At 37.1% G+C, this 13,340-nt stretch overlaps 1 protein-coding gene across 1 annotated transcript in view; it reads left to right on the top strand.

Annotated features, from left to right (window-relative positions):
• Positions 1 to 13,340, top strand: part of ANO2 (anoctamin 2, calcium activated chloride channel) — a 188,227-nt gene that overhangs the window by 41,112 nt on the left and 133,775 nt on the right. The window contains exons 6-8 of the mRNA XM_009324365.1: positions 2,097 to 2,152; positions 2,392 to 2,433; positions 7,622 to 7,686. Coding sequence (XP_009322640.1) covers positions 2,097 to 2,152; positions 2,392 to 2,433; positions 7,622 to 7,686 — 163 coding nt within the window. The remainder of the gene's footprint in view (positions 1 to 2,096; positions 2,153 to 2,391; positions 2,434 to 7,621; positions 7,687 to 13,340) is intronic.

The following is a 13,340-nucleotide window of genomic DNA, read 5'->3' as shown; positions in this document are numbered from 1 at the left end:
TGTCAAAGGCCTTACAGAGGTCCAGATAGACAACATCTGTGCCCTTCCCATGTCCACTGATGTAGTCCCTCCATCATAGAAGGCCACTAGGTTAGTCAGGCAGGACTTGCCCTTGGTGAAGCCATGCTGGCTGTCTCGAATCACCTCCCTGTCCTCCATGTGCCTTAGCATAGCTTCCAGGAGGATCTGTTCCATGATGTCCCCAGGCACAGACGTGAGACTGACTGGCCTGTAGTTCCCTGGGTCCTCCTTTTTTCCCTTTTTAAAAATGGGGGTCATGTTTCCCCTTTTCCAGTCAGTGGGAACTTCACTGGACTGCCACGACTTCTCAGATATGATGGATAGTGGCTTAGCAACTTCATCCACCAGTTCCTTCAGGACCTACGGATGGATCTCATCGGGTCCCATGGACTTGTGCACCTTCAGGTGTCTTACATGGTCTCGAACCTGACGTCCTCCCACAGTGGGCGGCTCTTCATTCTCCCAGTCCCCGCCTTTGCCTTCTGCAGCTTGGGCTGTGAGGCTCAAGCACTTGCCGGTGAAGACTGAGGCAAAAAAGTCATTGAGTACCTCAGCCTTCTCCGTATCCCGGGTAACCAGGTCTCACATTTCATTCCAGAGAGGGCCCACATTTTCCCTTGTCTTCCTTTCATCTCTGACGTACCTATAGAATCTTTTCTTGTTGCCTTTAAGCATCCTTGTTTTATTCTGTTGTGTTTTTTTTTTAAGATTCCATTGCTTATTTTGCTACAAGAGGTAGGACAGTGATGTTGGAAGTACTTATAGCAGTCTTTGGTTTTCATAAACATATGTTTCATAATATAATGGGATGGAAATAACACTTCAAACACATTTGCTTCTTGATTTTTACATCTGTGTAAGGCTGAATCTGATTCCACTTCTATGACATTATACAAGGAAGGCATATTTTCTTCTAGCATAACTCTGAAACATTGTAAACTTTCCAAACATGGAATGCTTTCAGTAGAGGACTTGGCATGATCCAAACATGAAGATTTCACAATTCTATTAATGCATGTAGTGGTAAGGGTATTTTTCTTTGTACCAAGGAAGAAATTTATTGGTAATGCCTATCTAGCATCTCTGATCAGAGGGTTTTCCCAAACATTTCAGAATGATAGTTGTGTAATTTGACTATGGATTTTTCTTCATCCCTAAAGACAAGCTAGCTGTTACTTTTTACTGGACATTGAAAGCAAAGAGGTCTGGAATAAACTACTAATCTTAACTTTAATTGCCATCTTATGGAACAATTGTTTTCACGTGCAGAGGCTGTATACAGAATGGCTATAAGAGTCATAGGTCTTGAGAGCCAGTAGTGGTCTTGTGTATGTCTATAGGTGCTGTAGTCATTAGCTGAGGATTCAGCTGCTAAAGCCCTTGTAGCATGTGGTCACTGTGATGGTGCCATGTCCCTGTATCTTCCTGTACCTTTCACCAGACTTCCTGTTTGCAATCTTTAGGACTTGGTAGTTTTTGTCCTGGTGCACCCAGCTTTCCAGCTTAACTGTGGATTTGGTGAGCACAAACTGATTTAACTCCTGCAAAGAAGCGTTGTTTCAAACTCAGAAGGATGGCCTTGTGTATTGATATGTGGAAGGGTAGAAACCCCAGCACTTGGTTCAGTGAAAACAAGACCTGATCTAATATTAGTCAATAGAGAGCAAGGGTTTCTTCAATAACAAACTTCTGTGAAAGTGGTTTTTTTATTGTTTGGGTGTGTCAGTGGGGGTCCATGGTTCTGATCATTGTCAAGCCTTAAGAAGGACTTCCCAGATGCTTTCCTCCTAAGTCACATGCCTCTTTGCTATCAGTATGAGAAAGTGGTCAAAACAGTCATTGTATCATACTAGTTCACTCAAGAAAAAGAACTATATGTAAATAAGCCTTTCTGTGAAAACATGTTTTCCATAGCCAGGTACTTCTAGGTTGGTATATACTCATCTTGACATGATTTTGAATATTTTCAGTAGTACAGCTCAGTCCCCTTTGTAATGTCATGAAATGAAATCTGTAAGAAACTTTTCTGTTTAACTGTGCCTAGCTGTTGACCATCTTAATTTTTTTTCTTTTAGGTATTGGCACATTAATAGCAAACCATGTTTATGATGCAGCATACCCACTTCATGATGTATGTATATACTATTAAAAATCTAGTTCTCTGATGGTATCACTCAATAGTGCATATGTTTATTGCCTGTGACAACGAAAATATATTCTAAGTGTGTGATTCTAGTATGAAAACTCTTACATAAGTACATTTCAAGTTGTGACCTAAAAGTAAAATCAACAATCTCAGAACAACTGAGCAATCTTTTCTTGAATTTTATCTGGTTTTACATCAGTTATTAAATTATTTTCTTTCTCTAGGGTGAATATGAAGGCCAAAATGATGACATGAATGAAAGAAAGGTAAAATACATTGCAAAATGAATTTCATATTAGATTTAATATGATAAATGTGAATTAGTGTCCTAAATACTATCATAAAGCATTAACCAGTGTTCAATCAAGTAAATGTTTTTACAAATGCACATAATTTTTGCATTACTTATTTTGCTCTATTTATGCATATAAACAAATTTTCACAAGGCTTTTTATAAAGTCTTCTTATGAAGTATTTCAGTGAATTTAATTTGATATTTACATCTTGAAATGCTTCAATTTTCCCTCTGCATGCATAGACAAGATTTTTCAACCTGTCAGGAAGCAAAAGTTGTTAAATAACTTATATGATTATTTTCTTTCCACAGCCAGATGGTACTATAGAACAATGGTTACTAGAATAAAATATAGTTGTATTTTTCATTTGATTATGCATTCAATTAAATTACATGCAATTTCTAAAAATCTGCTTCCAATTATTTTGTAAATAAAAAGTTTCTAGCTATCAAATGACTTTTGAAAATATATCACCCACCAACTGTCTGCACAAGAGAAATGGATGCATAATCAAAGACTATGCGAATTCATACTGTTTTTAATACATATACTTACTATTAGAAATGAGCAAAAACATTTAATTACTGTAATCCACTAAGATCCATTCCATATTGTTCACTAATGTTTGCTCTTTTTTTTTTTTCCTTTACATACAAAAAATAGGACGGGAAATGAAGGGGGGAAATTATGGGGACAGAAAGGGGGAGAGGGAAGAATGAAGAAAAAGAGAATGTTTGGATGCCTAAAATATTTACTACACTAGAAATTCAATCGCATATATTCTTGGTGACTTGTAAATAATTTTATGAATGCTTTTAACTCTGTGGTATTACATGTTGGTATATGCCATCTGTTGCTTGAAGGAGAGGTAAGAAAATGCCATTAATTTGGCAAAACACAGTGTAGTTTTCAAGAGTATAATTGCCACAAATAATGGTTATTTGAGCATTTGAAATGAAGACTGACTTCATAGGTCATACAAATAAATTTGATTTCTCCAGGATTAGTAAAAATTTGAGTACATAATCTTCTTTGTAGTTTTTGGTAAATAGTGTTAACATTCAGCCACTAGATGTCTTCATGTGCAATATACAATTTAATTTAGTATATGAACCTTGATAAGCAAAAGAGACAAAGCTGGAAAACAAACTATGAAGAAGCTTGTATATTTATGTCTGTTATTTTGAACTTTTTGTTCATGAAGAAATTGTCTATGCTGTACTTGCAGAATTTTCTCTGAGTAACTGATAATAGCGATACAGTAATGGACTCTAGAAGTCAGCTACATAGTTTACTGACTTATAAGGTTAGCAAAATTTTTAGAGAAGAAAGGTAAATGAACATTAGTCAATGGAGGAAGATTGGGTACTGTGGAAAAGGGGGGAAGAGGGCCTAAAAGGACTAGTGTCTGGAAAAATATTCACCCTACTAGTTGTATTTTGCACTGCCTTCTTTTTATTCTGCCTATTAGGCTCAGTTATGAAGTGTTAAGTATTAAAAACATAAAAGGTTCTTTCCAGAAATACTCCATTGATTACTCACATATGTCTCTGCTGCCTAGCCATTGAATCTGCTGTAGTATTTCTATGCATAACATCATCTGTTTTCTATCTGAATCTAATAGTCTCAGTGTTTAATTTCCTGAAAAGCCCCGATCAGGTTTAAAGGAAAGGAGGGCATTTCTCAGTTTTATTTTTCTCTGCCCCTTTTTATTTTGTCCGTTTTAACTTATCTGTATCTTCCATTTCAATTGTCTGTTGTATAAGCCCAAAGAATGATGAACTGAGCCTGTCCGGGGTACTTATGCCAATAAGGCAGCACAAGTAATTAAGGTTTATGTACCAGTTCATAATATAAAAGGTTAATCCTTATTAACCCACTTCAGGATTTCCTTGGAAAAAATGCACTGTGAAACAATACTTTTGTCTCATCCTATGAAAATTAGAAATCTGCAGTCAGTGAAACCCACTCTTTTCCTAAGACTGTTGGTTAGAGTAAAGGAATTTCCCTGTTTTGGTGTGATTTCTGCTCTAGAAAAAATCTTTTTAAGAAAGCTATTGCACAGCAGCATGGTAATAACTTGCCATTAGTATAAACACTGACTTGGTCTTTTTTAAGCTTCTAGCCCACTGGCAACTTGTAACCCTTCATTGCTAGCAACATGTTTGACATTGAGAAATACATAGGGGCTTTGTTACCTACCTGGGAACTACACTGTTGTCATATACTACAACAACATCCCTAGAATATTAGAAGCAGATTGGAAAGTATTGTTATAAACTTACAGAAAGTACTGCTTTTAAGTGAAGCTGATAAAGTACAATAAATTATATTACAAAACTCTTCCTAGAATTCCTTTCAATTTAGTAAATATCATGAAAGGAAGCACATTCCAGCTTCCAGATTAAGCTTAATCTTCTAAAATTGCAGTGTTGAGACTGAGGTTTAGTGTGGGCAACACACATGAATGGAAAATATTCATGCCATAAACTCACCTTCAGTGCTTTGGAATCAGAATAACCAGTGTGATTCTGTAGTCTGACATAATGCCATAGCAACCTGTTCCCGAACTGACCGCGATTTTAGAAAGACCTTTCTTTTTGCTCTTCAAATTTCATTCTGTAGCTACGTTCAAAGCAGCTTTTGAGTAGTTCTAATAATTTAATAGCTTTAACTGTCTTGTTTCGTATATTTCAGTGAATGCATTTATTAGTATGATCATTTATGCAAATAAATAAAATTGTAGGTAATGCTGTGGGTAATGGCAAAGGGTGATTTTGAATAGGTAATCACAAGTATTCATATGAAAATATCAATATGGCAGCCAGGGCAATCCTCTTCAATTCCTGTTGAAGCCAAAGAAAATCAAACCTAGTCTCATAATTTCTTTCCACAAGTGCAAAGCATTTTGCAAGACTCTGCTCCGTAAGAGCAATATTCTAAAAGCCAAGACTCCATACTCCTTGAATCTCATTGCAGAATTCCCAATTGCTTCAGCAGTGTAGGGTTTACTTCCTGATCTATGAAAATACTTTATGATGTATCTTTAATGAGTATGCAATGGCATAGCTCTGTTCACTTAAATGGTTGCAAACCAGTTACCGTATTCTGAACAATAATACTTCGTTGGTGCATGTTTGCAGGATCCAGGTCTTAATTGGTCACTTGATATTTATATAGTTTTCACATAGTATCTGCAGGAGGAGAGGCATTATAAACAGTAGAAAAATGTGATTGGAAAACCTCGAAATATCTCAAGGTAACTCTGCAGTTACAGTATCTGAAATTTCTCCACACTTACTTTAATTGTGCTGTTAACTTCATAAGATGGTGTAGCGTGCTGCTAGCTGTCAAAATGGACCATCTGACAAATGCAACTACTGATAATTGCAAAAACTATATGTACTTTGGTTACTAACATCCTCTCCAGCTCTTGCATGCTTACATAACTCCATTGTACAATAATCTATTATTTACTGGAAAAAAAGCACCATGCTTAATGAGCATCTATTTTGCAGATAGAACTAAACAGTTTGCAATCTAGTCTGGAACTAAGCTGATGAGTTCCATGTATTACACATTTTGAAAAAATCTGTATCTTACTGTTTTAAAATTACTGCTTTTGACTGTCTTTGGAGTTCCTTTTTTTCTGTTAAAGTAAAAAATAAGTAAAAAAATATTTAACTTAACTTCTCTGCAGAATATCATCTGTATGTACCTGGTTGTGTATTCGTGTGCATGTGTTTCTTGGTTTGTGCCTTCCTCCCCAGCAGTTTTAAAACTTATTGCCCAATCCCAGCCAAAGTTTACAGAAGAATAGAAACCTCCAAGGTATTAACTCAGCAATTACATTGCTTCACATTAACTACAGTTTCCATGAGATAGGTGAGGGACTGTCAGTGCTAACAGCAAGGGAGAAACTGAAGTATGAGGTCATCTCTTGGAGCCAGCAGATATTCCACACAGAAGCTCATTCTCAAAACACAGTTTCATCACTACTCCAATTTTACTAGGAATGACGTGGTGCCTTATTTTAAAGGAGCTGCCCGCACCTCTCGTATGCTACTCTTTTTCTGGACCCCCTCCACTTCCTTTTAGAAAATAGGGATAAAAACCTGCCTTTTTGGATGATACAGATTTATAATCTATAAATAGTGATGTGGTTAATTTTGTTTCATTTATCATCATATTCTGGTTATTTGTTTATTATTTTTTGATGCACTCTGTACTTCAAGAAATAGTTTTCAATGAGCATGTTGTCTTAGACTGCCTACAGTCTTGTCACAGCATAAAACTGTGAGAGGAATACAAACGATTCAGGTGGTTCCACAGAAAATTCTGCTCCTTTGCACAGGACTGAGCTGATTTATATTTTCCTCTGAAGATCAAATATGGTGAACAGTCATCTAACTTTGTTAGATCCTGATGATGTTTCCTCTGAGCTTCCTTTGGTCTTCATATAATTCTGGAAAGCTTCATTTTTGAATGTCCTTTCTGGATTATTAATAAATGCATACACAGTTATAAAATGTCTTGCTATCAAATTAACTCTTTTACCAAATTGTTAATTGCATGGTAATTTCTATCCAGTGGCTGGCTTTTGTTTCAGAACAGCGTGATGTCTTTCACACCATAATTACCAGTTTCTTTTACAGCCTCTTGTAAAAGAGTATCAAAGGTTTCTTTCTTCTTTTTGAAAGTTCAACAAAGTTGTGTCACATAGATCACAGCAATGAAAGAGGGAATGAGGAAGACTATCCTGAGTCCCTTGCCTATGGCAGTTGGGTGTAAAAGAAAGATAGAAAGAAGAATATCCATTCTGCAAGTAGAATTATTTCTAGCATCTTTCCAAAGATTTCCACAAGACTACAGCATCTTTTATTTTTCCTTTTGAGCCTTTCTATTTAACATCACTATCTAATAAATGTGGTGAGGAGTGGGTAGGTATGGGGAGAAAGACGTGTGTACACCATCCTCTCGCTGCTTGCTTGGTTGGAGTCGTCCATAACTGTCTGAAAAATATACTTGGAAGTTTGTTTTGAAGTATGGGAAACTGCTTTTTTTGGTACATATATTTTTAACTCTTAGAAGATGATTGTAAAAGCAGATGGGAGCACTTGTTTCAAGTTAATTTTCTGTTGTTTTTTTTTTTATTTAGTTGCTGTATCGAGAATGGGCAAGATACGGAGTATTTTACAAGTTTCAGCCTATTGACCTCATAAGGTAATATGGACATGTATAAAACACTAAGGGACCTGGTTCTTAGCTGATGCAGATTAATTAATTTCCTTCCAGTTGCTCCAGCAAATGAAATCTTGGATTGATCAGAGCATTAAAAACAATTCTCTCACTGCTTTTCTGTAGCTCTGATAATAGTTTACTGTAACAAAAATACACTAAACAATAATGTACCTCTGTTTTTGTATAGTGCTTATTCCTGGATGAATGTCATACTTCAGATTTTTTTTTTTAAAAAAAACATTAATTCTTTCAAAAAAGAGGAATTTCCATTTTCATTGATGAATTTTTATTGGAGAGTATAGTCACAAAGTCTGATGAATAATCAGAAGCTGGTGTTCACATCATGAATCAGTGTGAAAGTATTTGACAGTTTTGAGATTGATTTGATTTTTTTACTCCTGGTTTTACAAGTTTTATTCATCTGAACACATCCATATGTGTTCCTAGTGTTTTTTGTATATTTTGAATTTTGACGTTACAAACATAGAAGAAGTTGGGCTTAAAATAAGACAAAACAAAACAACGATGCTTTTTAAGGAATTTCCACAATATCTCTACAAGAAAGCCAAACCAAAACAAAACAATTTTTGTTGTATATTATAAATACTGAGTAAAGAAAAGGAAATGTTTGTGAAAACTGCTGGCTTGAAATATTCTTACATAAGATATCTCGCTAGGAATAAATGAACTGTGATATTAACAAACAAACCATAGGAAAAAAAAACCAAACAAAATCTGTTTCTGGATAATTTGTATACATAAGAAAGATGACATTCATTAGCATTTATCTTTCAAATAATCAAACTACAACTAGGCTTTTTATACAATCTGCCTCTACGTGATTACCTGCAAAAGCTGGTGTTAGTAATACAGATAATCAATAATCTTTGTAAAATGTATTTATTATATTTTGAGTTAAAGTTGAAATGCTGCATAAAGTTTTTCAAAGACTTAACCATTAACTTGTAGTGTGAGCAGAATTGCTCTTTATGGGGAGAGAAATGTTTTAAATTGACAAATGGTAGTGAGACCATCAAATCTTATTGAGGTTCTGCAAGGCTTTGAAATTTCCACTTCTTTGCCTCAATGTTTTTGTGCAGGATTTATGTACTTTTTGAACACCAGTTATTCCAGGCCAGGCTACTGTATGGAATAGATAAACTCAGAACAAGATTACAACACTTGGGATGTTGTTAGTAAATATTACAAATGTTTAGTTAAACTGTGACTGGCTAGAGGAATTCTCAAGTTTTACCCGAACTGACAACTCAGCTGAATTAAAAATAGAGGTACATCTGCTTACACTCCATCTTCATTTGTATCTTGCTGTCTTCATTATAATGTTTCACTATACTGATATGATTTCATAGAAATTCTATGGTTTAAACTTCTGTGAGAAAGAAAAAAAGACCAGACGTGCAATTGATTCTCTGTTCTCAGAGATGATTTTTCTTGCTTTTATCTTCTACACTTTGCTTGACTGCAAGTTTGACTGTTAGCACTAGAATAAATGTGGTTTTTATTTTCTGGGTAATGTTAGAGCTTTAGAGTATATATACCTGAAGAATTACTACCCTTTTCTTTCTGCAGCTGAACTAGGTTTTTGCACCTCTGTACCATGGGGGGGATTTGAGCTCAGTGTCAATGTGGATGCTTATTCCCTTGGCAAACATGAACTACACTTTGTGGATTTTGATAATTTACTGTGATCCTTCTTTCGTAGATTGATTAGATTATAGCCAACTTTTTTCTGGTTATGGGATCACTGTGTAACTCAACAAGTTTATATACAGGCTTTGATGGACAGAAGAAGCAGCATTTATTTTGCCTTATATTCAAAGCCTTTTCTGACTGATGATTTCAAATACATTAACAGTGTTGAAATATGTTGCTTAAATAATATTCACATCCCCAAATTAATTAGACATTTTAGTCTAATTTTTAATACAACTTGCAACAGTGCAAATCTTTTTAACTATTTTAACTATTTCACCTTTTTACAGTAAGAATGCAAATTGAAAGTCATTCTTTAACCAAAGTGCCTATGCTGGAAGACTAGATATGGCACTGTAGAGTTATTATAAATCATTCCTGGTGCCTCAGTTCCTTGCTTCTGGCCATACAGGTGTTGCCAGTTTCCAAGTGATTGTACATCAAAGCTAAGAACCACGTATTTGTTATGCTCACTCTTGGCACAGACCAGGGATTCTCTGAGGTGCCTTCTAAGGTCTGATATCCTGAGGAAATGCTAACTGCATAGTCAGTTATAGAATATTTTCAAGTTCTTAAAAATATAAAACCAAATAAAGGACCATTACAATATTCACTGACAGTTCCATTCACCCCTGTGTCTTAATCTGTAAAAGTATTCTGCTCTGGCTTTATGCACCTCTTTGGGCTATAGGGAAAAGCTAATTTTTTTTTGTAAATTAAGAAATACAGTTGTTATTGAGGAGGGCTTCATCAAATAACAACATGGTGGGTGTTACATATTTCTATTCTACAGCAAAACAATTCCAGTTAAAAACTTTAAGGGAACATATAGTGCAGATTATGCAGATAGTACAGTGTGAATTGAGGGTTGATTTGTAAAAAGTTAATAACACCCAGTCTCTCAGTGCACATCCAGATATTAAATAACATTGCTTAAAACAAAGCCTGGCTAATGCAGTGCTTTATTTTCAAAAGCATATGAATGTCTAAATATAGCCATATTAATTACATTTTTGCCTTTCATATATGTCTATTTTCAACTCAGATGAAGAGGATGATGAACATTTTTTTGAGAGGGAAATTACAAAATTTTTGCTAACATATCTTAGGCTATTTGAAGGTTTACCTCCGCTTTCAGTCACCCTTAGACTTGGAAGGGATGAGTGATATATTAACAAGTAGAGAATGAAAGTTGCAGGTCTAGGATGTGCAGGGCTCTAGAGGTTTGCCTGTTATAATGTACTTTTTTTTCTCATCCTAATTTAAGTATTGATTTCTACTAGAGAGGAGTTTCTCTAGTGTAGCTTTCTTGTAGGAATGCACTTAACCAACAGTAGTTCCTCTCAATCCTTGTAATGTAATTTAAAAGGTGCTATAAAAACATATCTGTGGTTCATTGATTTTTTTCTATTTTGATGATGCTCTTTCCTCAAATGAAGATGAGTTCAAATCCAGTTCTTAGCAATTTTTGCAGTTAATCCTTTTGTTAATTTCCTAAGGGGTAATAATACTGTTGATCCAGAGACAGGGAGGACACTCCCTACGAGTTTTATGAACATGCGTAAAGAAATCAGGTTTTATGATTTTTTTATAAATGTTATAATATGTTAATCCAAGTTTTAACTAGTGATTCTAGAATGAATAGGTTGTGAATAGAGACCTCTGGAGGTCCCTAGACATACCCTCCACTCAAAGCAGGGCTGGCTTGAAAGCCAGATCAAGTTGCTCAGGAGTTTTGAAATCTCCAAGGGTGGAGATCAACACGGCCTCTCTGGGTACCCTTTCCAGTGCTGCACCACACTCAGGGAAAAATTTTTTCCTTCTGTCCAGACCAAATTTTCCTTGGTACAACTCGCAGCCCTTGTCTCTTGTCTTTTAGCAGTGCACCTCTAATGAGTTATAACAGATCAAGAAAACATACAGCAAGCATAAGAAGTGCAATAGAATTTATAATGAATCATATTTCTGGTTGAATGCAACCTTTATCACTTAGGAGCTCTAAATGACAGATGAAGTGAGTCTGCTAAGGTTACTGATATCACAAAGAGGTGGTTATACTTCTGAGACAAAAGCTTACTTAACTCCTGGAAAATTGGCAAGTTACCTTCTTAATGGACATCTTGAAGTACTTGCAGATGGGAACCTGTGTATGAACTGAAATTCCGGATAGAGGACCATCATCATAGAGGGGAGGACTCCTTTTGTTATCTTATTATTAATATAAAATTATCTCACCCTAAGGAAGACAGCCAGCATGACTTCACCAAGGGCAAATCCTGCCTGACTAACCTAGTGGCCTTCTATGACGGAGTGACTACATCAGTGGACACGGGAAGGGCTACAGATGTCGTCTATCTGGACCTCTGTAAGGCCTTTGACATGGTCCCCCACAACATCCTTCTCTCTAAATTGGAGAGGTATGGATTTGATGCGTGGACTGTCCAGTGGGTGAGGAATTGGTTAGATGGTCCCATCCAGAGGGTAGTGGTCAACAGCTCAATGTCCAGATGGAGATTGGTGATGAGTGGCGTCCCACAGGGGCCTGTATTGGGACCGGTACTGTTTAATATCTTCATCAATGACATAGACAGTGGGATCGAGTGCACCCTCAGCAAGTTTGCAGGTGACACCAAGCTGAGTGGTGTGGTCTACACGCCAGAGGGATGGGATGCCATCCAGAGGGACCTGGACAAGCTCGAGAAGTGGGCCCGTGTGAACCTCATGAGGTTTAACAAGGCCAAGTGCAGGGGTCCTGCACCTGGGTCGGGGCAACCCCCGGTATCAATACAGGCTGGGGGATGAAGGGATTGAGAGCAGCTCTGCCAAGAAGGACTTGGGGGTACTGGTGGATGAAAAGCTGGACATGAGCCAGCAATGCTCACTTGCAGCCCAGAAGGCCAATCATATCCTGGGCTGCATCAAAAGAAGCGTGGCCAGCAGGTCGAGGGAGGTGATTCTGCCCCTCTACTCTGCGCTGGTGAGACCCCACCTGGAGTACCGTGTCCAGCTCTGGAGCCCTCAGCGTAAGCAAGACAGAGACCTGTTGGAGCAGGTCGAGAAGAGGGCCACGAAAATGATCAGGGGGATGGAACACCTCTCCTGTGAAGAAAGGCTGAGAGAGTTGGGCTTGTTCAGCCTAGAGAAGAGAAGACTTCGGGGAGACCTTCTTGCAGCCTCTCAGGACTTAAAGGGGGCTTATAAAAAAGATGGCAGCAAACTTTTCAGGAGGGCCTGTTGCAACAGGACAAGGGGGAATGGCTTTAAACTAAAGGGGGGTAGATTTAGACTAGATAGAAGGAAGAAATTTTTTATGCTGAGAGTGGTGAAGCACTGGACCAGGTTGCCCAGAGAGGTGGTGGATGCCCCATCCCTGGAAACATTCAAGGTCAGGTTGGACGGGGCTCTGAGCAACCTGATCTAGTTGAAGATGTCCCTGCTCATTGCAGGGGGCGATTGGACTAGATGACCTTTACAGGTCCCTTCCAACCCAAACTCTTCTGTGAGTCTATGATTCTGTAAGTCAAGCAGAGCTACGTGCTTTTTTATTTGTGGTGGAGCTTATTTTAGTGTTAGTGCTTCCAAAAGGTCCCAGCTCATCAGCTCCTTCTAGTCCATCTCCTTTTTCATGTTTTCATTTCTATTTCCTATTGCTAGGACTTCACCTAACTTCTTAATAACTAAAAGGCTACATTATCTATATAGCATGATTACTTTCAAGGCACCAGGTGCCTGTATATGCTTATCTTGCTGTAAAGCCTAAAAGTGGGAAGTCATGGTCATTGTAAAGATTAAGTTTATGTATACAATAACTCTTTTTGCAGGAGTAGGTGGAAAAGTGTATTAACCAAAATATTATTTATAGTGTATAGCATGTAAATCAAAACTTGGGAGTTTCTGTTACTCAAACTGTCTGCCTAATATAT

This window comes from Pygoscelis adeliae, unplaced genomic scaffold (assembly GCF_000699105.1).
Source record: "Pygoscelis adeliae isolate BGI_AS28 unplaced genomic scaffold, ASM69910v1 Scaffold65, whole genome shotgun sequence".
Lineage (NCBI taxonomy): Eukaryota > Metazoa > Chordata > Aves > Sphenisciformes > Spheniscidae > Pygoscelis > Pygoscelis adeliae.
This window is presented reverse-complemented; position numbering and strand designations above follow the sequence as displayed.